The 25,245-nt window shown below is 41.1% G+C and overlaps 1 protein-coding gene across 5 annotated transcripts in view; it reads left to right on the top strand.

Moving 5' to 3' along the window:
- DCBLD1 (discoidin, CUB and LCCL domain containing 1) overlaps window positions 1-25,245 on the top strand; it is a 134,100-nt gene that overhangs the window by 64,166 nt on the left and 44,689 nt on the right. For all 5 annotated transcript variants that reach the window (XM_033935364.1, XM_033935365.1, XM_033935363.1 and 2 more), the window contains exons 6-8: window positions 2,055-2,188; window positions 14,718-14,758; window positions 24,129-24,344. In XM_033935364.1, coding sequence (XP_033791255.1) covers window positions 2,055-2,188; window positions 14,718-14,758; window positions 24,129-24,344 — 391 coding nt within the window. The remainder of the gene's footprint in view (window positions 1-2,054; window positions 2,189-14,717; window positions 14,759-24,128; window positions 24,345-25,245) is intronic.

The raw sequence follows: 25,245 nt of genomic DNA, 5'->3' as shown, positions 1-25,245 counted from the left end.
ATCTTTATTTGATACACTGCCTTTCCTCTGCAGATATCAAAGCAGTTTACAATTATAAGCAGGTACTCTTAAGTAGTTTCTCTATCTGTCCTGGCAGGCTCACAATCTAACTATTGTACCTGGGGCGATGGAGGGTGAAGTGGCTTGCCCAGGGTCACAGGAAGCGGCGCTGGGATTGAATCTACAACCTCAGAGTACCGAGGCAGCAGCTGTAATTACTAGGCAACTCCTTCCACTTGTGTTTTGACCTGAGCACTTTAGCAGCAGCTTATGCTATGGTCCCTCCCTGTTTACTCGGATCTCTTTCCTTTACTGGATTGCTTATTTTCCATGCCTGCTTCAATATTAACGTCCAGGGTGTGGCAAGTGCTGGTATTTATTATGTAAACAATATAAACAATTGGTGTTTTTAAGAATACAGTATATATCTTCAAGGAATTAATAAGAATAAAATAAAACCAGGAAGATGGTAATTGCTTTTGTAGTTGTCGTGTTATTGGATATTTGTGGTGATGGTGGGTTGAGATTTTAGATATTGGATTGCTGGACCAGCTTTGTACTTCCTTGGCTCTCTTTGTATCCTCCTTCCAGGACTTTGTGTGTACATCTCTCTGAATTTTAATATCTGCCAAATAAAACTTTATACTTCTACTGAACTCTGTCCCCATTGTCACTAAGGAATGAGTCAGCTGAGTTGGCGATAATATATTTAAACAAACTAGAATAGTAACATTCCGTTACTGTATATTAATTATACTTGTTTTGAGCTACCAATGAAGAGGTGTGAACTAAATTCAAACAAAACATAAAACCTAGAATCTCTCTGAAAGTATAAGCAGCTCATTCTCTACTAGCCTGCAATAATGTCGGTGGGAGCAGGAAGCAGAGTCACTCGGAGGATCTCTGTAATAGTCACAGAAAGTCCAGGGACATGTTTCAAGTTTCAAGTTTTATTAGGATTTTATATACCGCCTATCAAGGTTATCTAAGCGGTTTTTACAATCAGGTACTCAAGCATTTTCCCTCTCTGTCCCGGTGGGCTCACAATCTATCTAACGTACCTGGGGCTATTGGAGGATTAAGTGACTTGCCCAGGGTCACAAGGAGCAGCGCGGGGTTTGAACCCACAACCCCAGGGTGCTGAGGCTGTAGATCCAACCACTGCGCCACACACTCCTCGCAACAAGAGTAAGCTGTAAGCATTCTTCTTCACTGGATCTGGGCTCGGCTGATTCTGAGCTTGCCGTATTCTAACTTAGTTTTATTTTTATGAAATGCAAAAATTAAGACTGGTGAATTCACCAGCATTAGAACTAAATCAGATACTAAAATATATTGGTATAATACTGTGCAAAATAAAAAGTTTCAGCCAGAGATTCGTCTGTGCTGAGTGCAGCCCACCTCATTACAGAGTCAAATTAATTTCCCCAGCTTAGTAATATGGCATAAATGCGCATGGGACATGTCTCTTTCAATTGAAAGAAAGCTCTGAATGAGGGGGGTATAAGATAGATGAAGGAGGAAGGGTTAGACTCGGAGGTAACCTTAGAAAATATCCTTTCATGGAAAGGATGGCGAATGCGTGGAGTGGCCCTCCCGGTGGAAGTGGTGGAAATGAAAAATGTATCTGAATTCAAGAAAGCTTGGGATAAGTACATTGGATTTCTAAGGGAGAGGAAGATATATTGGGATGGCATAGATAGGTAGACTAGATAGGCCATATGGTCTTTATCGACCTTCATTTTTCTTTGTTTTCTAATATCTGGTTTTTAATTTAACCCACTGGCATAATTTTGTCTTCCCAGTTCCCATAGTGTATCTTGCTTTAAAAAAAATAAAAATAAAAAATAGTGTACTGCCTACTTATCATGAGATGACTGACCCTTCAGACCTATTCATTAAACTCACCTCCTGATTTGTTTGTTTTTTCATTAAAGCTGTTCTTTTTCCTGAGTCTGTGGGCTGTGATAAGCCTACTTCTGGGATGTTTTCAGTGCCAGATTTATACCTTGTTGGGTCACAGACGTGCTTGTAATTCTCTCTTTGCCTTTCAGACCTCTGTGCTGTGCAGAGCTGCTATCCATGCGGGAGTCATAGCAGATGAACTGGGCGGACAGATCCATGTGATTCAGCACAAGGGAGCGAGCCAGTATGATGCCATGCTAGCCAATGGCATCCTCTCCCAAGAGTAAGTCTTAATGTGGTCTGCCTGCCTTCCAGGTAGAGAACGGAATAAAGCCCCCTAGGGCATGGCTATACCTGGTATGAGACCTGGCACTAGCAAAAGTTGCAATTACAGAGAGCAACAAACATTTTAGTCTCAATGACTAGAGGGTGGAAAGACATTGGGACGTGTAAAAACCTGATTTCCTTGCTTCCACTGAAACAGTAATGGTATAAACGGTACTCTCTAAAACATCCCAAGCCCTGTTTTCTTTCATCTGGATTACTTTCCACATGGAAACTTCAGCTATATTTTTCTGGTAGATGACTTAGGTCAGTAACAACTGCCAGTTAGAAGAACTGGAGAATATTTTCTGAAAAAGGGAAGTGGGGGAGGTTGTCTTCTATGATTTGGGGAAGAGTTGGGAGTTTCACACCCCAGAGCTCCTTTTGGAATACAAGGTTGGTTTCATAGCAACAGTGACTGTTTTCTTTATTGGTCTTGTTGCTTTTCTTCCCTCCCCCCTAAAAGTCTTAAAAAATATAAAAGCTGTACGCCTTTATTTATTGTTGCCAAAAAAACCCATAAAAGGCTGGGGCACCACAATAATATGAAAAAATGTGTGCACTAAGAAGAAGAGCAAACAAGAAACAACAAATGGAGCTCTGTTTATGAATTAAAAATCCTTTATTCATCATTGGACATTCCTTGTTCGTATTATCAAACAACCCGACATGTTTTGCCATCAGGATGCTTTGGGGGTTGATACAATGTATATCCGTTAGAACTCGTAACATAAATTAATTATAAAAACATAAGTCACATAAGAAATACAGGGTTAGATAACAGTAGTAACTAAATATTTCCCCACTAGTCTTTAAGACCGTTACATTAACGGGTGCTAGAATAGATGTGTCTGTCTGTCTGTGTTTCTTTATCTCTCTCTCCTTGGCTGCTATCTGTATCCTTCTGTCTCCCCCTCCCCCCGAGCAAAGCTGTCTGCCCCCAGCACCCACCTCCCCCCCAAATGTCTCTCCATGGCCCTCTTCTGTCTTCCCCCCCCCAGAGCAAAGCTGTCTGTCCCCAGCACACCTCCCCCCAAAGCAGCCCCCTTTCCCTCTCCCTGTCTCTCCATGGCCCCTTCTATCTTCCCCCCAGAGCAAAGCTGTTTGCCCCAAGCACACCCCTCCCCCCAAAGCAGCCCCCTTTCCCTCTCCCGCTGATTCTCTTTTTGGCCCCCTTTCGTCTTTCTGTCCCTCTCCCTACCCCTGTGTTTTTCTTTCTTTCTGTCTCCCTCCCGCTGTCTGTCTGTCATTTTTCCCCATTTCCCTGTGCAGCAGCATTTCCATCCCACTTCCCTATGCAGCAGTTCTTTTACTGCCATTGTCGATCCGGCCTGCACCGCCGACAAACCTCGGGGCTCTAGCCGCGTAGGCAGCACTATAAACACGCTGCTTCGCGGCCTTCTACTGGCGATTTCCTCTGCCGCGTCTGTCTCCAATGATGTCATCAGAGACGTGGCAGAGGAAATCGGCAGAGAAAGGGCGCAAAGCAGCGTGTTTATAGTGCTGCCTACGCCGCTGGAGCCGGGAGGCAACGGAGAGGGCAGGGGGTGCTAGAGCAGGGAAGGGCGCGCATGCGCACTTGTCTTGCCTCGCGTGAGGCCAGACCGTAAGCCGTGCATGCGCACTTCCTATGGGTCGCTACAGCTCATGGAAAACCGGTGCACACATAGGAAGTGCGCATGCGCGGCTTACCGTTTTATTATATTAGATGTTTTAAAGCCCTTACCAATAATGCATATCACATTTTCTTCTCAAATGTTAAACCCTGTGTTTAGAAAAATGAGTCTGCTTTCTGGCTGTATTCCAGGGTTGCCCTCACCTTGAGTTTAGCACCTGCTAGATTGACCTATACATTAATGCATGTTAGATTTTGATTAAAACGAATGGAAATGGGAGAAGATTCTGAAAATAACTGGATTTTTTTCCCACACCAATTCACATAGGCAAAAAATGTTGGGTTTAAAAAAAAAAAAATAAATCTGGAAATTACCCTCCTGTACTTAGTTAGCTGCATTGGAAGGAAACATTCCTGAGGTGGGCTGAGGTGAGAGGAGGAAAATAATGTGCACAAGCTCTATATTCAACTCTGCACATGTTGTTTACCAAAGAGAAGGTACCGGTAGAAAGAGCAGGCACAAAGGTCTGCAGGTGCTTCGTTCTCTTGGCAGATTTCAAAGTAGAAGTCCTCAGGTTAAAAGCACTCAACAGATTTGGATTCAAAGCAAATACTGTAGTACATCCTAAAGAACAAAAATACTTGATAAGTGTATGTAGGTGTAATATACAGAACAAATAAAATTCCCTGTCTAGTTTTAGGATTTTATTGTTGGTGCAGCAAAATATTACATTACATTACGTTACATTACATTAGGGATTTCTATTCCGCCATTACCTTGCAGTTCAAGGCGGATTACAAAAGAATTATCTAAGATGTATTACAACAAGAACTTACAAAACAACAAAAAAAATTGGTCATTTTCAAAAAGAGTAAGAAATGGGTAAGGTTATTTGTTTGGGGTAGTTGGCTTTAGTGAGAGGTGGAGTTTGAGACTTGCGGTATTATTTCTTTTTTCAGAGTTTTCTTGAAGAGTATGGTCTTTATTTCTTTTCTAAAAGTCTTGTAGTCGAGGGATGCCGTCAGTAGATTGGCGATTTGGTTGTCTAGTTTGGCTGCTTGAGTGGCCAGGAGGCCATCATATAGTTTTTTCCGTTTGTCCTCCTTAATTGGGGGGTATGAGAATGGGGTGTAAAATACAAAGCAGTGTAAAGTGGTGTGGTAGCCATATTAGTTAACTTTTAATAAATAGAAATAAAGAAAAGAAAATAAGATGCAAAGTAAAAATTGATGTCTGTTGTTGTATACTGCTTTTCTGATATTTTGGAAAGGTAATTAATCAAATAGTTGAACTAAACCTATGATGCCACACAGCTACTAATTTTATCTGCTCTCATTTTTATATAATTGGTACCCAAAAATCAGTCTCTAGGTTATACTCTCCCCACCTGGTGTCTGAGATGCTTGCCTTGTGTCTGTCTTTGTATAATACCGGACACTCCCCCCTCCCCCCTTTTCTAAGCCATGATAGAGGTTTCTACAGTAGTCCAGAGCACTACCCTTTATACTCTAACCAATTTGTAACCAAGAACTCTCAAGCCTTCTTAGTGCTCTGCTTACATATACTTGACGACTTTACAGTGTTCCTGTTTTCGCTGATCGTGCGCTGATTGTTCCAGCTCCTCTTATCTCTGTATCCTGCTTACATGTATTCAATTGACTTTTCATTGTGCCTATCATCGCTGATTGTCCAGCTCTTCTTATTGTAAACCGCCTCGAACTATTATGGCTTTGGCGGTATATAAGAATAAAATTATTTATTATTATTATAAACGCTCCAACGCTGCTCCGATGCTCATAGAATTCTTATGAGGGTCAGGTTAAATAGTGCTAGTGCCTGGATAGCTAACCAGACAAAAAATTTGATCACTTTTTGTGTTCCTTCTGTCCAGTTAGTTCTTAGGCTGTCTCTTCCCAGCTCTGCCCCTGTAACGTCTCTCTCATGCCTATTAACGTTTAACTGTAGATAGGTATGGATTAACGTTATTTGTAGATAGGCGGGTTTTAAATAATTTTATTTATTTTAACTATCTTTATTCATTTTGAAACCAAAAATAAGTGCAACATATTTTACAATCATATTGCACTATAATAGCACCTAAATTCAATCAAATTGTAATCTATGACAAATACATATATCACCCCCCATCTTCATATTCAAAAAATTGCACTCAAATTAAAGATTAAAAATATTTTCCAACCCCCCCACCACCCTGGATGTGCATGATCAAGGGACAAAATCAACAACAATCATTCTTTGCAATATTTTGTCAATGGCTCCCAAATATCCAGAAACTTCTTATAATGTCCCTGTTGTATAGCCATAATAACGTTCCATTTTAAAGACGTGACACAGAGACTCCCACAAAAAGATATAGTTCAATCGATCCCAGTTTTTCCAATTCCTTAAAATAAGCTGTATGGCAATCCCTGTCATAATAAAGAGAAGTTTGTTATTGTGAGATGATATTTGACTTTTAGCTCTCATTAAAGTGCCAAATAGCACAGTGTCGTATGTTAGTGCCACTGGATTTTCCAGTACTTTGTTATAAATAATTTTAAATAAACTGATTAGAGCCAATATTTAGCAGTACTACCCAGTTAAAGTCCACTGAATATTGGCAGTTGGCCTGTTGAGTGTGATTTTTAAGTTCCTGCACACTTAAGTCTCTTTGAATATTAATCCCTAATGTTGGGTTTTTGTTTTAATTAGCCCCAATATTCAATCATTAGGCCTTAAATTTATGCAGATGATATTCAGATTCTTGTTAATACTGATAGATCCCCATTAGATGTGGTCCATCAATTAGTCTCTCAGCTTACCAAGATTACAGATTGGTTGGAACAGCATCGCTTGAAATTAGCAAAATCTAAAATTTATATTTTTTCCAAGGATCCCACAGTATCTTCCACCATCGGCATTAACTTTGTGCAATGTTTGCTTTCATATTTTGGGAGTCATTTTTGGCTCCGCTTTGTCATTTCACCAATATATTATAGCAGTTGTTAAAAAAAAATAAAAAAATGCTTTTTTCGATTTGACAATTTAGATAAGTTAAGCATCTGATGCACATTCTTATTAATGCCTTAGTGATTACTAACTTGGACTATTGCAACTCGATGCTTCAGGGTGTGTGTGACAAGGAGATCTGAAGGCTCCAGTTGGTACAAAAGACTACTGTGAAGTTGCTATTATGTTGAATGTAAGTTTGATCATGTGACCCCTTTTTTTCAGCTGGAACATTGGTTGCTAGTTTAAGTTTCAGGTTAAATATACTGTAACATATTGGTGTTTGGTATTTCAGGCACGTTTCGGTACATTTCTGCCATTATCTCATAACATAAACAAACCAAACATTAACCAAAATATAAACTAACATAAACATAATACTCACTTGTATATCGCAAATACCATTAAGTTCTATGCGGTTCACAAAGACTAGTAATACAAATGAATAGACATCCGATTTCTAACTTCCAAAGTGTTCCCTGAAAAAGATACGTTTTTAAGGAACATCAAAATTGTTGATATGAAGTTGGGAGTGTAAATATATAAGTTAAATCCCTAGTCCATAAGGCTGCCTGAAAAGTCATTCCTGAAATGTCTTGTATTTATATCCTTTCACAGAAGGGGAAAAAAACAATGAATGAGTTTTTTCCTAGGATGTTTAGAATTTGTGATGATAAAAGATTCCATAAGATACTCAGGAACTGAGCCTGTTAGTGCCTTAAAACAAATACAGCCCAGCTTAAATTTAACCCGTGCCTCAACTGGAAATCAGGGGCGGGAAACTACGAGGTGACACCAGGAAATTCTTTTTCACTGAAAGGGTGGTTGATCGCTGGAATGGTCTTTCACTGCAGGTGATTGAGGCCAGCAGCGTGCCTGACTTTAAGGCCAAATGGGATCGACACATGGGATCTATTCACAAGGCAAAGGTAGGGGAGGGTCATTAGGGTGGGCAGACTAGATGGGCCATGGCCCTTATCTGCCGTCTATTTGTATGTTTCTATGAAGCCAATGCAGTTGACGATAAAAATCAGTAACATGGTCATACTTCTTTAAATTGAAAATCAATCTAAATGCTGCATTCTGAATATATAAGGAAAGGGAATGGGGTCTTGTATACCACCTTTTCGATGCTTTGGCATTTCAAACCTGACATTTAAAGCGATGGGCACTGGAGGATTAAGTGACTTGGCCAGAACAAGGAGCAACACTGGAATTTGATCTCGCAATCTCTGGGTGCAGAGGCAGCAGGTCAACCAGTGAGCCACAGCCCTTCCTCATATACTATTGTGTATGCCATCACGATCTTTGCGTTCATTTCAGTAGTCTTTGTTACAGGTGCTGTCAGCCTGCCGGGTTCCTACTGCCACATTTTGGGGTACATTCTGGTCTGTGGTGGGTCCCAAACTTTGTAATTAGTTGCCTAATGGCCTGTGGGCCATGCTGACTTTGTCAATGTTTAAACGACAGCTTGACAGTTGATCTAGTTTGTGAAGCCTTCCCAGAATTAAGTCTTTTAGAGCTAGGTTCTGCATGTGGTTGTTGACCTGGCAGCTGAGGGAAGCACTGGGGTCCAAACTTATGTTCTTTTCTTTTCTGTTATTTTATGACGTTCTTGTCTATGCTTTGGATTTTAATTTTAACCACTTATATGGACATTATGCCCTTGAGCCGAAAAGCAAATGAAATAAATCTGAACCTTAAAAACACTAAATCGTGGAATCTCAGAGGGAACTAATGTTATTAATAGAGATTTAACACTGCAAGCCTCTTTTGAAGCTTAGACCTAGTCCCCGAGCTGCTTGCTCAACTCCCAGCAGCTCATTCTGGCAGTTCTCACTCATTCTAAGAGTCTCTGTGTCTTGAATGCTAGCAGCTAGTGCTGCCAGATCACGATTCAAATCGATTCACCGATTCACTTCAGGTGAATCGATTTGAATTGATTTATCAGGAGAAAAAATTGGCCTCCCAATTCGTTGACTGACCCTCCCCCCTAAAGCAGGAGCAGCAGCGTTGCCTCTTGCTGGCCTGCCGCTCCTGCTTTAGAGGGCGAGTAGGGAGGGTCAGTCGGGAAGTGGCTTACCCGCTGGCCTCCCGCTGCTGTGCTGTCGGTCTTCCCCACTGGCCTCCCAAAATCAATTCTCCTAATTTCAGCAGCCTGCAATAAGATCGCTGGCGCTAGCGATCTTATTGCAGGCTACTGAAATTAGGAGAATTGATAATGGAGGCCAGGGGGAACACGCAGGCCTTCCGAGGGGGTGTGTGTATGCAGTTCTTCGGGGGGAGGCCTTCCAGGGGGTGTCTAGCCTTCGGTGGGGGGGGGGGGGGGGTTCAGGCCTTCAGAGGAGACAGGCAGGCCTTCAGGGGTGGGTTGTAGATCTTCAGGGGGGAACATGCAGGCCTTCAAGGGGGGGTCAGGCAGGCAGTCCTTCAGGGGGAGGTGCAGGCCTTCAGGGGGAAGTGCAGGCCTTCAGGGAGAAGTGCAGGCCTTCAAGGGGGGGGGCCTTCAGGGATGGTAGCACAGGCCTTCAGGGGGGACAGGCAGGCCTTTAGGGTGGGGTGCAGGCCTTTAAGGGTAGGGTGCAGGCCTTCAGGGGGGACAGACCAGGGGAGGGGAGCCCTGGTGTAGAAGTACATGGAGGGAGGGAAAGAGGGAAGGGGGGGTTCAAATATATGTGTATATGCCGGACTTTGGGGGGAGGGGAAGAAATAATGGGTCTGAAAATAGAGGAGAGGAAGAGGGATGATGGATAATGGGATTTAGGGAGGGAAGGAACAAAAAGGGAGAGAAGTTGGACACAAGGGATGGTATAGAGGGGGGGATAGAGATACTGGATAGGAGGGTAGTTGGGAAAAGAAAGGGAGAGATGTGGACCCTGGAGTGGTGGGAGAGATGCTGGATGAAAGAGTAGTTAAGAAAAGGTGGATCTGTGGATGAAGATAAAAAAAAGAAAGATGCCAGACCTCCAGGGGAGGGAAGGGAAATGGAAGGGGAGGACAGAGATGGCAGATGGATGGTTAGCATGGGGAAAGAAGAAAGGAGGAGACCCTGGCAAGCAAGTTATCAGAAGACAACCAGAGCCTGGGACCAACAAGGTTTGTCTAATGACCAGACAACAAAGGTAGAAAAACTAATTTTAAAATAAACCCACCAGGATGTTTTGAAAAAAACACCCAATTGGGCAGGAAAATCGAATTGAATCGAAAAACCAATTCAATAGGCTGAATCAAATCGAATCAAAATTTTTTTTCCTGAATCGGGCAGCACTACTAGCAGCAACTAAATAAGGCAGATGAAAAAAGAGCTCTGTGTGAATTTGTGTGTGTGGCTTTATTTTTCATGTCCACTAAATTATTTGTTCTTCTTGTATCCTCTCAGGTGTCCTTTTGCCAGTCCAGGGAAAATTATTTGTACTGATCTTGTGTGGGCTCTTTGCATGAAAAATGAAGTAAAGTAATGAGGGTAGTTGATTGACTAAACAGTCTGAAGGGATTAATCTAAAAACAAGGCAATACTGCTTGTGTCCCACACAGACCAGCTGAGAGAAGAGACGGACCATAGGAGGGTGATGTGAAAGATATGAGCTAATCGAGAGATTTGGCCTAAAAAGCCACCTCCAGTGGTTTTTGCAACCTGTCCTGAGAGAACCCAAATCAGATGAGTTTTTCAGGATACCTGCAGTAAATATGCTTGAGTATGCACTGCATCAAAAGTACACTATTAAATCTCATTCATTGCAGATATCCTGGAAAACAGACTGACATGGGGCCTGTGCAGACAAATTTGGGAATAACTGTGAAAACAAGTTCTAGAGCAATGTGTCGAGTGGTCCTGAATAGGGTTATGCATCTGAACCTGCAAGTTGCTTGCAGAATGCTGTCAATCATCTTTTGAACTCCGCCTCCATCCCAGGGGAGCTGCTCCGTCCCTTCAATTTTTTTTCTGCAAGCAAGTTACTCAGAAGTGTTTCTGCTCTGCTCTTCAGTTTTTAAATTATTTTCAGATTTTTTCAAAGTGTTTGGTCCTCTGCCTGGGAGAAGACGCAGACTCGTGCTGCAGAAGTCTGCTGCTTGCAGGATTAGCCCTCGGCAACACCTAGCTAGCTAGCCTGCTTTTGTATATTTTGAGCTCAGGGACTGTCTCCTGTGTAGCTACTTGCATTCCTGATCCCAGATTTATCAGGACTTTGAGCAAAGGCTATTTGGCTCCATCCTGGCTTGGCTAGGCTTTAATAGTGAGCAGTGCTGTGGTTTTTCGGGTTCGAGGCTCAGTCTGACCTTGGGCCAACTGACAGTCTGAAGACCAAGTTCATCCAGCAAACCTGTGAGCCAGAGTTCTTCTCCGTTTGTATAGTCTATGAGGAAAATCAGAAGGTTCTCCAAAATAGATAAGCGACTGTAAACAATTATTTCATAAAAATAATAAACAGATTTTTTAAAATTATTTTTATGAAATAATTGTTTACAGTCGCTTAACTATTTTAGTATAAATAATTTGTATTGTACATATTTTACTTTGAATAAGTTAGGATTGCATTTTGTTAGTCAGTATCTTTTATTGAATTGTGTTATTTTCTTTTATAATACATTGTTATTTGGATCTGTATTTTAATTACTTGTTGTAATTACTATTATGCAAACCGTCAAGAACTGATGTTTGGCGGTATATAAAAATAAACTATTATTATTATTTAAAGATTTCTGCAACCAGTACCAAGGACCCTCACCCTTTCCCTGAAATTTTTGTACTTCAGGAAAGAATTTTTAGACTGTTTTTGGTGCAATTTTACTGGCGGTAGCCATCTTGGATTTTAAACTATCTTTTTTTTCTAAAACCTCCATATGCCTCAAAACCCATCAATTATATTTAAAATCAACAGGGATGGATCCCTCAGGGTTTCTTACCCCTATATCATGCCAGGTTTGTGCTGGATGGCCGGCCAAGGAATGTCCATGTCCTGCATGTGGTGGAGCACTTGGGGAAGTGACGGGATCCTTGGGCTCAGCCTCCTCTGAGTCCTTCAGAGCTAGGAAACCACAGGAGACACGTTCCCAAGGGACAAGACCCTTTCCAGAGCCCTCTGAAGGTGCATTGGCCAAGCGCAGATATGTTGCCATGGAGCCCTGGAGGATCAGCAAGAGGTTCCTGCTGGGGTCCTTGAGACCCCCAGTACAAGACTTCACCTGGCCTCTCATCCAGATATCACCCATTTTATTAAATGGACTCTTTAGTTGCACCCTCTAGTGCAGGGGTGCCCACACATTTTGGGTTTGCGAGCTACTTTTAAAATGACCAAATCAAAATGATCTACCAACAACAAAATTAAAAAAAAAAAACACAAAGCACACTGTACGCAGAGAAAATATTAATTATCATTTATATTATATGATCTTTTCAAAGAGGTCAAGGCAGATGACTTTATGCAATGTCACCTCAGTAACAACTATACAAAAATAGACAAATATACCATCTTCCTTTTTACTAAACTGCAATAGCGGTTTTTAGCGCAGGGAGCTGCGCTGAATGCCCCCGCGCTGCTCTCGACGCTCATAGGCTCCCTGCGCTAAAAACTGCTATCTCAGTTTAGTAAAAGGGGGCCATAGTGCAAAATATAGACAGCAGACACATTTTGATCACTAAATTGAAAATAAAATCATTTTTCCTACCTTTGTTGGCTGGTGATTTCCTGAGTCTGTGGTTGCATTTTCTTCTTTTGACTGTGGATCCAATATTTCTTCCCTTCTTTCAGCCTCCTGTATGCTTCCTCTCCTCCAGACCTTGTTCCCTCCCCCAACTTTTTCTTCCTCTCTCCCTGCCCCCTCCCCTTTCTTTCTGGTTCCCTGTCCCCCTTTTTTTCTGTTTCCATTCTTTCTCTCTGCTCCCCTTTCTTTCTGTCTATCTTTCTCCATGCCCCCCTTTCTTTCTCTCTTTCTTTCTCTCTTTCTTTCTTTCTCTGTCTTTCTTTTTCCGTTCTTTCTCTCTGTCTTTCTCCATGCCCCCTTTCTTTCTTTCTATCTCCCTGCCCTCCCCCAAGCCACCGCCGCCATCGAGGAACAGGCCCCCAAGCCACTGCCGCCGAGTTCCGAGCTCACCCTGCTTCCGATGCCTTAAACAGGGCACAGAACATGCTGGCATCAGAGAGGAAGTTCTGGGCCAGCCAGGCAACTTCCATCCTCTATACATTCCCAATGGTTCACGCTTACTGGAATACTGTCTAAGGTACATATGCGCCATGACTTTATGACCTCTATCCACACTGTTCACCACTGGTCTACTCTGGCCTTAATGAAGGGTAGAGCGATATCTCTTTTTTATAGTATTCTAAGGGATCACTCTTTCACCTTAATCAATGAACCAATGGGACTCGATTCTGATATAGATTAGGAACTTTTCTGGTCCTCCACAAACCGTCCTCTCCTATCTTCCAGAGTCTCGCAATCAATGTTCTTCGTTATGTGGAATGCAGTATGGACCCCATATCGCATGTGGAAAGCGAAGCTAAAACAAGACTCCACCTGCTGGAACTGTTTGAAAGAGTCTGGAACTCTTGATCACATGCTTTTTCATTGCACTATAGTCCACTCCTTCTGGATTCGTATTTGGGACACTATAAAATCTATTACTAAGTGTTCAGAAGAGATTTCCATGGACATTGTAATTCTTCGTTCTCAACACCCTTGTTTCACACAAACAAACTGCCCACCTAAACTCATTGATGCCATGTTTGTAACAGCTCTTATGCATATTCTGAAAAATTGGAAATCATCCTCGCTACTTGACTACACCTTTTGGTGGAACTCTCTGAGCATGTATCACAAATTTGAATCTTATGCATATGAGAAAAACATGATTTCTCGACTCTCCACAAACATGGTGCAAAATAAATCACCTTGGTCATTCTTAGATTCATATGTTCATTCTAACCAGTAGACACTTCTGCCTCTCTATCTATCTATCTCTCTCTCTTTCTTTTTCTCCCTCTTTCTTTCCCTCTCTCTTATTTCACTCTCCCTGCTTTTCTGCCTTTCATATATCTTCTATTAGCAGTTACACATACCCTAGATTCTTTTTATTAATCTGGTTGTAAGTAAATGATTATAGATATGGACTTTTTCTATACCATTGTGTCTTATTCAGATTTTGTGTGTTTGAACTGCTTTCTGTAAATTTCTTATAATATTCAATAAAAACTATTGAACTAAAAAAAAAAAAAGAAATAAAGATTAGGTTCTTTCCTCAATCTTCTTTCTTGTAGATTTGTCTAGTAGTCCTGAAACCCTGCCCTGTCAGTGGATTTTGCCTGTCTTCTGCCTTAAGATCAGTCTGAATCTGGAAATTCTCTCGATCTCCAGATGAACTGAAATGATATATATATATTTTTTTAAAACAACAAAAACCCAGAAAACACTCGAACGTAAAGTCTTGTAAGTCTCTACTTGATGGCAGAACTTGCGACTAGCTACGAGCTCTGTATAAAATTAGTGCTGTTTGCACATGTTTTTGTATCTGGTTTGAGCAGTTACTTGAATGTTGTAATGTTAATTGAGATGTTTGTTACAGAGCAGAACAGATCACAGATTTTTCCCCATTTCCCTCCATCCTTTATACTTTTCATTATTGTGCTACTTGATTGCTTTTGTACAAACTGAGGGGGCAGGAGCAGTTCCCTGGAAAGGAGATGGAGTTCAAAAGATTATTGACAGCATTCTTCAAGCAACTTGCAGGTTCAGATGCATAACACAAGTGTTCAGGATCACTAGACACATTTACAAGAAAGAAGATTATTGAGGTAAGAACTTAATCATTCTTTGTCTTCCATGATCTATATAATTCTCAAGGGTTGCTTTTCTGTTCTTTTTCAGTGGCTCCTTGTCAGACAGGCGGTTTACATTTACTTCTAATGGTAAGGAGAAATGCATGTTTTCGGTCTATACCTTTGTGTGCTTACAGAGCAGGAGGAAATGTTACACAACAGGCTTTGGATCACACCTCGGCTGGCTGCAAAGTCAGCTACCTTGTTCTTTAGCTTAAGATCTGACTGGGAACAAAGGATGACATTTTCTTGGCTTTGTGGCTTAAGATGGGGGGGGGATAATTTTATATATGATCTGAACATGTATAAAAAGGAATATGCGTATCTAAAAGTAGGTCAACAGAAGACATAGTGCCTACTTTTACTTGATAAATGCTTAGGTGGAGGATGGAGAACAGGATGATCGAGATTAGCGCCTAATACATTTATTTTTATAAAATACAAGCATAGGCCCCAATTTTCTACTAGCACATAACACAAAAGGAATAATTCTATAATAGAGCTCCTATTTCAAACCTCTTCTGAAAAGTAGGTGCCGGTTTTTCTTTATAAAATACTAGTGTAAATGACAGAAAAAGTGCTTCTATTTAAGATGCAACCAGCATGGTAGTGGGTGTATTACCTTTTAAAGCACTCAATTCTCAGACTAATACTACTACTACTAATAATAATGTTTTTTTTAGTCTTCACATGTTGAGGAAAGTGAGATCCTGCTTCCGCCAAAAACATTTTGCTGTCCTTGTACAATCATTCTTTCCAGATTGGACTATTGTAATTCTATCTAAGTCTAACCAATAAAAATCTTCAAAGACTTCAGCGGATCCAGAACACTGCGGCTAGATTGATCTTCGCAAATTCGACCATGTTTCCCCGCTTCTTTCAAAACTTCACTGGCTTCCAGTGATTTCTAGGATTCACTTTAAATGTACCTGCCTAATATTCAAGATCCTACATGGCATTCTTCCTCCCCTAATCCCACTATCCTGGAATTCTTTGAGACCTGACACTACCAGATCCGCCTACATACTCAAACTATCTTTCCCTTCGTTAAAAGGCGTCATCTATGCAGGTAAATTAGGGAAATCCCTTTTCTTCAAATTCACTGAGCTTTAGAATAACCTCCCTGCCCCACTGCGGAACCTAGGCTCATTCCAATTATTCCGAAAGCATTTGAAAACCTGGCTTTTCTCCAAAACGTAAAGCTAGCTATCTTCTTCATAACCTCTAATTTCTTATTATGTCCTTCCCTCATTTATTGAATTTACCTGCAAACCATGCTGAGCTCTATCTTTATGGAGATGATACGGTATACAAACTTAAGGTTTAAACTAAACTAAACCTTAAGTTTATATACTGCATCATCTCCATAAAGATAGAGCTCAACACGGTTTACAAGAACTTAAAATATAGGAAGAGAAGGAAAAAAAAGGTTTACATGAACTTATATATAGAAGAGAAGAGTAAGGGGGGATAGAATTACATTTTAGTGAAAAGCCGGGTTTTCAGTTGCTTGCGGAATAATTGGAGGGAGTCCAGGTTCCGCAGCGGAGTAGTAAGGTCGTTCCAAAGACCTGTGATTCTGAAGAGAAGGGATTTTCCCAGTTTGCCTGCATAGCGAATACTGTGTAGAGAGGGGAAGGATAATTTATACCTTTGGGCGAGTCTGGTAGAGTCAGGACTTGAGGAGTTATAAGATAGTGGGATTAAGGGAGGAAGGATGCTGTGAATGATCTTAAAAGCCAGGCAGGAGCATTTGAAATGGATTCTGGAAATCACTGGGAGCCAGTGAAGTTTGGCTAGGAGTGGGGAGACATGGTCAGACTTGCGTTTTGCAAAGATCAACTTGGCTGCAGTATTCTGAATTAGCTGGAGTCTTTGAAGACTTTTTTTTGATAGGCTTAAGTAGATGGCATTGCAGTAGTCTAATTTGGAGAAGATGATGGATTGGACAAGGATGGCGAAATGTTGTTGGCGAAAATAGGATCTTACTTTCCTCAGCATGTGGAGGCTGAAAAAGCATGATTTAGCCAAGGAGTTGAGGTGGTCATTGAGGGAGAGAGAAGAATCGATAATAATGCCAAGGACCATTCTTGAGAACTCAAGCTGCAGTGCAGCGCCTGAGGGTAGTGCGAAGAGGGTGAGCAAGTGTTCTAATTTTGGGCCAAGCCAGAATAATTTTGTTTTTGATTCATTCAATTTCATCTGTACCGAGAAGGACCAGGAATGGAGTCTCATTATGCAAGCTGTAATGTTCTCGTGGAGGTTGGTGAGGTTCTGGTCTGTCTCAAGGAGGACAAGGATGTCATCAGCGTATGTGTAGATTGTTTCAAGGGGGGATAATTGGAGGAGTTTCAGGGAGAACATATAGATGTTAAAGAGAATAGGGGATAGGGGTGACCCCTGAGGGACACCGCAAGATGGTGTCCAAGGAACGGACATGGTGCCATTTGTGTTGACAGTGTAGGAGCGAGAGCATAGGAAGTTTGAGAACCACTTTAGGACGGTGGAGTCAATTCCTATCTCGGAAAGTTGATAAAGTAGTATGTCGTGGTGGACAACATCGAAAGCTGCAGAGAAATCGAATTGTAATAGGACAGCAAATTTGTTACGAGAATGTAGTTGTTGCACCTTAGAAATTAAGGAAACTAGGAGGGATTCGGTGCTGAAGCTGGATCTGAAGCCATATTGGTAGGGATGGAGGATGGAGAAGCTCTCTAGGTAAGAAGAGAGCTGGGTGGCGACTATGGCCTCTAGTAGTTTAGTTAGAAGAGGGATATTTGCTATGGGGCGGTAGTTAGATGGTAAGGAAGGGTCGAGATCGGCTTTTTTTCAGAAGAGGGGACAAGGCAATATGTCCCATTTCTGTGGAGAACAGGCCTGATAGTAAAGCAGAATTTATAAGCCTGGTAAGGGAGGAGATGGCCTGCGCAGGAATGTTTTCATAAAGGTAGGAAGGGAAAGGATCCAGGATGCAATTGCAGGATTTCAGTTTGAGACAGAGTTTAGAGATCTGGGATTCGGATACGAGTTCAAAGGCAGTCCAGGATCAATCAGCAGGGATAGGGTTGGAGTCGTTGGGAGGCAAAGAATTGTAAGAGACTGCTGGGGGGAAAGAACTCCGTAAGGTAGTAATCTTTTCATTGAAAAATTTAGCTAGGTCGTTTGCGGATGGGGGGGAAAGGGGAAAGGTGGAGTCGTTTTTTGAGGTTAGGTTGCGCCAGATGTTTAGTTTAGTTTAGTTTAATACCATGCATGCCATCTCGGTCATTTCATTCTTTGAACGAGTACAGACTAGTTCTCCCCTCCCCTCCCCACCACTACAGTTAGCACTTCCAGCCCCAGATGCACTAAAGCCAGCAATCATCGCTAAAGCTGTTTTAACTTAGCCTGGTTTTCTGCACGATCGCTCATTTCCCGATCCGACCATGCAAATAAGATGATTAATATTAAATATTAAATTTTTAATGGGCCCAAATGTTGTGAATGTTACATATGCACAATATCTGCCCCATTAGAAAAAAAGCACACACACCCCACCGATGACGGCTCTCCCCATGAACCGCCCCCTCTGCAGATCACTGTATAAGATGCAGACAGTGTTTATTTCAATAAAACAGTTTGCGCAGAAATAGACCACCTTTACACAGGTAAAGGGACACGGTCTGTGTTTCGAACATGTCTTCATCAGGGATCCCTAAGATGGCAGTTAAAAAGTATGCTTGCAACAATTTTGCCTGATCTATGGGCTGTGGTGTCTGGTGAGGTGTGTCACTGCTGAGAAAGCTGTGATATAGTTATCTTTTACGAATCTGATGTCCTCCCTTTGTAAAACCAGCTCCTTCCTATTAATTATAGCTTCGTTCAGTAAGGCGTTATTTCAACACAGGCTTTTTCCACACACTCCTATCCCTGATTACCACCAGGCTGTACTACTGTAACACTGTCTACCTAGGATGTTTTCAGATGCAAAAAAAGAAATTACAATCGGTCTAAAACACAGCTATTAAATTGTTTTGTCACGCCAAATGTTATGATCATATCTCTGCACTTTTCCAAAAATACCACTGGCTTCCAATAGAACAATGTATAATATTCAAATTATTAATTTTAAATTATAAAGCATTAAGTATAGGTCTTCCCCTCTATATATTTCTTCTCTTAACATAAGGACGTAAGAATTGTCATAATGGGACAGACCGAAGGTCCATCAAGGCCAGCATCCTGTTTCCAAGAGTGGCCAACCCATGTCCCAAGTACCTAGCTAGATCCCAAGTAGTAAAACTGATTTTATGCTTCTTAGCAGTGAATTTCCCCAAGCCATCTCAATAATGGCCTATGGACTTTTTAAAGAAATTATCAAAACCACATTCTCTGGCAACAAATTCCAGAGTTAACTACATGTTGATTTGTTTTAAATCTACTACTTAGTAGCTTCATTGCATGCCCCCTAGTCCTAGTATTTTTGGAAAGAGTAAATAAGCAATTCATATCTACCTTTTCCATTCCACTACCGTATTCACCGACACAGCTGCTAAGATCACTAAATGACCATCTTGTTCTCCCAAACATCAAGAATGGCCTGTCTAGAGTCAACTAGACATTAAGCATTTTTCTTTGTGGATCCATCATTCTGGAACTCACTTCCATCTTTAAGGACAGAACTTGATTTCAAGAAATTTAAACCTAATTTAGCATCTTGGCTGTTCACAGGCCTTTAACCATGAGTAAGACTAGATCATTTATGAATATCACTGGATTTATCCCTCTACCTCTCCCCCCTGCCTTCCCTTTCTCCCCCCACAAAAGTTCTTAAGATTTATTTAAGTGTGATAGTTTTGTTTCCTATTGAAATCATTGTAGTTCCTTTCTTATTTTCTATTTATGTTTTAGTGTTGTAAACTGCTTTGACCTGCCAGTTAGAAAAAGCAGTATAACAAGAATAAAGAATGAATGAATAATCGTTACCACAGTTTTGTAAAAGGGGCCCTTGGTGAAATTTTGAGTATACACTTCTCCTCAATATTGTGGGTGTTAGGGGTAGAGCCGGCCTACGAATATTTAAAAAAACGCGAATAACTTAAAATGTTATTATTTAATGATACACTTATAAGTTTTAAAAATGAATAAAGATTTATTTGAAAAAACAAAAAAAAACCACGAATAACTTTTAGGACCAGCTCTAACCCACCCCAGCTCCCTCCTACGTCCCAGACCTTCCCCAGACCTTACATGGTGGTCTAGCGGCGACGCGGGGCAGGATCAATCTTCTTACGCTCCTGCCCTGTGCAGAGCCATCATCAAAATGGCTGCCGTGAGTTCCCGTTGTAGTTTTGAGACTACAACGGGAACTCACGGCAGCCATTTGGTGATGGCTCTGCACGGGGCAGGAGCGTAGGAAGATTGATCCTGCCCCATGTCACCACTAGACCACCAGGTAAGGTCTGGGGAAGGTCCGGGATGCAGCGTTTCTTTATAACTGAATTCGTGGGTACTGAAACCACTGATTTGGAGGTAGAAGTGTAAAATTATTTGTACAGCTCTAGTACATTTTCAGAGGCGCCAATTCAGGAGCATAAATCTGGTGACTTATCAAGCCCTTATGAGGGAAATATGTTTGCTGTTCTATCCCACTGGGAACACAATTACATTATAAACATTGCCAAAGCAGGGAACTAAACCACAAAATTTAATGTGAAAAGAGAATTTGGGTCTGTTGGATCTAACATTCCTCCAAATTTTAATAAAGCAGGACAGGATCAATTCCTAAGCATTTTTTTGTAAAAGAAGTTTGTTCATGTTATGAATCAGCAATTAACCATAAGGAGTTCAGTTTTGTAACAGCTAATGATCGCTATGTGTATAGCTGCATGTGTTATAAAATGTATGCATATATAAAGCTACACCCTTGCATGTAAGTAGTTGCTATCTTGTCTGTGCATGCTTGTCCACACAAGTTTGGCTTAAAGAACTTCATAAGAGCTCACTTTCTTGTGTAAAACATGGCTTAGGTACAGAAAATGCTCTATAAATAAATCTCTAAAGTGAGCATGTTGCCGGTCATAAGGGATGGGAGATGCATGAGACCCATTGCATGCAGGGAGATGTAGTCCTGCTTTTCTTGGAGGAATTAAAATTCCATTTCTATACATTCAGAGAGCCTAAGCCAACCTGTTCCCAACCCTGTCCTGGAGGACAACCAGCCAGTCATGTTTTCAGGATAGCCCTAATGAAACAGATTTGCATGTAATGAATAATAATAAAAATAATTTTATTCTTATATACCGCCATACCGAAAAAGTTCTAGGCGGTTCACAACAAGGTGAGCTAACACATGGGATACAGATAAAATACAAATTAGAATAATGGACTTAAACAGTTAAAAACAGAAAGCATTTACAATATAATGCAGAAAATACCGGCATAGCAGGGAAAGAAGTAATACATAAAACAGATAAAATACATCAAGTTGAATATAAGGAACTTGATTAAGATACCAGCCTATCAAAGAGTTGAGTCTTTAACAATTTTCTAAAATCAAGATAGGAAGAGACCTCTAACATAATTTTTCCAAGCCATACATTCAGTTTAGCAGTTTGAAATGAGAGGATTCTCTCAAGGAACTTCTTATAATGACAGGATTTTATGGAGGGATATGAAAACAAGTGCACTCTACGTGTAGTCTTTTTGGCGTGACTCAAAGAAAAATGAGACACAAGATAACCTGGTAACAAACCCGAAACTGATTTATAACAAATACAAGAAAATTTGAACAGAATTCTCGACTATCGGCAACCAATGGCATTTCAAATAAAAAGGAGTGATATGCTCCCTTTTTTTAAAACCAAAAATGAGGCGACCGGCAGTATTCTGAATCACTCTCAATTTTTTGAAAATTTTCTTGTAAGCACCTAGATATATAATGCTACAATAATCGAGAATACTTAAGATAGAAGACTGTACCAATAAACAAAAGGAAGTTTCGTCGAAATAATTCTTAATGGTACGAAGCTTCCAGAGATACATTTCTTAAACAATAAATCCGTTTGTTGTTCCAATGCGAGATGTTTATCCAGAGTCACACCCAATATTTTTATGGATTGTTCTTTATTATAGTCCAACCCATTCACGTGTATTGTTGTTTCTTTAATCTTATTGTTGGGAGTTGCTAAAAAAGATTTAGTTTTTTCCACTTTTAATTTCAATTCATAAGCAGTCATCCAAAGTTCAATCTGACTTAAAATAATCGCTAAAAAATTTATGAACTCCGGTGACAGACAAGTTAACGGGATGACTATAGTAATGTCATCCGCATAAATTTAGAACTTGAGCTTTAAACTTTGCAACAAATTTCCCAAGGAAGCAAGATAAATATTAAACAAAGCGGGGGACAGAGGTGAAGCCTGCAGGACCTCCACAGGAGTTTTCCCAAAGATAAGACAAGGTATCTTCTTTAAACACTTGGTACGATCTTTTACCCAGGAAGCCATGAAACCAATTCAAGACATTACCTGCGACTTCAATGGATTCCAAACAATCCAACAAAATAGTATGATCTATCAGATAAAAGCGCTGCTCAGATCTAGCTACAGAATTAACGCACTTGAACCTTGATTGAATAATGAATGCAAATAATCAAACAGAGAGGCCATGATTGTTTCGGTACTAAATCCTGACTGAAAACCAGATTGATTCTCATGCAAAATGTTAAATTTATTCAAGTATGTAACTAATTTAGCGTTTACCAAACCTTCCTGTATCTTAGTAGCCAGAGGAATACTGGCAATAGGTTTAAAATTAGATGCAATGCTGGATGATTCTTTAGTGTGTTTTAAAATTGGTGTAATCACAATTTGACCCTGTTCCTCAGGAAACTTCCCTATGGATAATAAGAAATTAATCCACATCAACAATTTGGCCTTAAAGTTGACCGGGGCAACTTTCATAACATTTGGAGGACAGCTATTAAGTCTACAATATGAGTTAACATATTTATTGTAGAACTTACTAAAGGTTTGCCAGTCAATAGATGTAAAATTATTCCAACTCAGATCTACTCTGGGTGCATCTGCCCCTTGGAGGATGGGAAAACACCAATGATGATTAATAGGATCAACTAACGTAAGCCTCAGTTTGAATTTTTGTATTAAAAAAAAATCAACCAAACTATCAGCAGATAAGAATGCAGATCTGCCCCATACATATTTATTAGGGCTATTCTGAAAACCCGACTGGCTAGTGGTCCTCCAGGACAGGGTTGGGGGACCACTGCCTTATGAAATAAAACTGCTTACCTTATACAGTGGTACCTCGGAATCCGAACACCCCAGAACTTGAATGACTTGGAATCAGAACTTTTTTTTTGTAGTAAATTTTGTCTTGGAATCCAAACTCTGCTTTGGAATCTGAACGCCCTGCACATTGTATGTGTATGTTTCTGCCCCAGAATCTGAATGCTGCTTAGGAATATTTGTTAATATTTTACCTTAAAATCCAGTGTATTTCCTGTTAAAATTTGAGTTTATGGGACCCAGGAACGGATTAATCCAGTTTATATTATTTTCAATGGGAAAAATTGGCTTGGAACTTGAACGGGGTTCTGGAATGGATTAAGTTTGAATTCCAAGGTATCACTGTACTTTGAAAACATGCATGCTACAAAAAAAATATGTGTTAAAAAAAAAAAGTATGGCCAAAAGAACAATTGCTGGTAATTACAAAACAGGGTTACTTCATCAGTTTGGCTTTAAAAGTGTTATAGAGTTATTTGATGGTATTTAAGTTTCATTGATGTTCCATGGTGGAAATGTTGTATAAATTATCTTAAAATTTATTGGCCTCTCTAAAACAGGTGGAATTCTCTATTAATTTACAGTTGTGATTCCTGGGGCAAGAGCACTGCATAAAAGCTGAACTCTGTGTAATAGGGGAGTGGGTAGGGTAGGGAACAGATCAGATTGGATTAGGAGAAGTAATTGGAAGACCTAAAATTTAAAATAATAGCAAGCTAAGAATTGTGCCCATTTGCAGTGGCATAGTAAAGGGGGGGGCGCAAGAGGGGGGAGGTCTGCCCCTGGTGTGATCTTCCTCGGGGCACCCCTTCCCCGTACCTTTTTAACTTTGGCATGATCAGCGATGAACTTGCTACTCGCTTAGACGCTTTCTCTGACGCCACTTCCAGGAAGTTGAAGTCTTGGTGTTGCCTATTCCCTAGGCTACCTACTTGAATTTAGAGCCTAAGTGCTTTCTTTTGGCTAATCAGTGTGCAGCAAAATCTGGGCTGATGTAAGAAAGTTCAAGAGTTTTCCGTACCTTGTGTCTTTTTTCCAAATTGAAGGTTACTGTCTCGCTTTTGGCAAGCATGCCTCAGACTGAAATCAATTTGGGAGTTAAAGAGTGATCTTTCTATTTCTTATTAGTGTAATTCCTTATCATAAATGTTTTTTCCCTCATCTCTCTTAAGGCTGCAGTAGGTCCCTGACTGTGGAGTCATCCATTGTTCCGAGTGAGCAGGTTACAGCTTCATCATCCTGGACGTGGACCAGTGCGACCAGCGAGAACTTGCAGTGGCATCCAGAGCAGGCCCTGCTCCAGAACAAAGGCCCTTCCTGGGCTTCCAACCACAGCAGCAGTCGAGAGTGGCTGCAGATAGATTTGGGCAAGAGAGAGAGGATAACGGGTAAGGAAATGTAGCAGCACTAGAGTCGCTGGCAGATTCTCTGATGTTTTGTAGCACTGTTGTCTTCTGCTTCTCCCTTGCTTTTCCTGTTTGGGAAGAGGAACACCATGTTGGTAAAGTGCTGTCTCGATGTTTTTCATCGGCTGCCAATTACTCATTTTTGTTTTTATGAACATTTAATAAATATAATTTCTCTTTTCTGTCGATAACTAGGATTTAGTCCAGCCCAAAAGTTGGAAATGTCATTTGGTGGCACTGGGATGGAACTAGAGAATGAAATTTTCCCCGTCCCCGCGGGACCTCATGTTTCCGTCCCTGCCCTATTCCTGCAAGCTCCGGCCTCATCTGCACAAGCCTCAAACACTTTAAAATCATGTGTTTGAGGCTTGTGCGGTTAAGACAGAGCTTATAAGAATGTGACAGGGGCAACGACAAAAACTCATGGGGACAGGACGGAGAAATTGAGTTCCTGCAGGGTCGGGGACAAATTTTTCCCCGTGTCATTCTCTAGATGGAACTATTCTTTCAATATAGAGTTCTGGGAGTAAGATCCAAGATGGCCGCGAGCTGATGAGAGTGAGGGAGACGCCGCCAGAGATTCTAACGAAACAATGTTTACTTATTGCTTTACCGATGCCGAAAAGGAGAGGGAAAGATGCTTCTGGAGCCTCGAGGCGCCCGGAGACTCCTCTTCAGATGTCCATGGAGGATTTCTTGCAGCGTCTAAACCAAGAGGCAGCAGCTGCATCGGGGAGTCGCCCGCTGGAATCGCCGGGAAGTAGTGAGGTCGCGGCAAGCTTCCCTGGGCTAGAGTCAACTCTGAGTCCTGACGCTAGAACCCCGCCCCCTCAGCCGCAGCGTGCTAGCTCTCCATGGGAGAGTAGTCAGTCCGAGGAGGCAG

This window comes from Geotrypetes seraphini, chromosome 3, assembly GCF_902459505.1.
Source record: "Geotrypetes seraphini chromosome 3, aGeoSer1.1, whole genome shotgun sequence".
NCBI lineage: Eukaryota > Metazoa > Chordata > Amphibia > Gymnophiona > Dermophiidae > Geotrypetes > Geotrypetes seraphini.
This window is presented reverse-complemented; position numbering and strand designations above follow the sequence as displayed.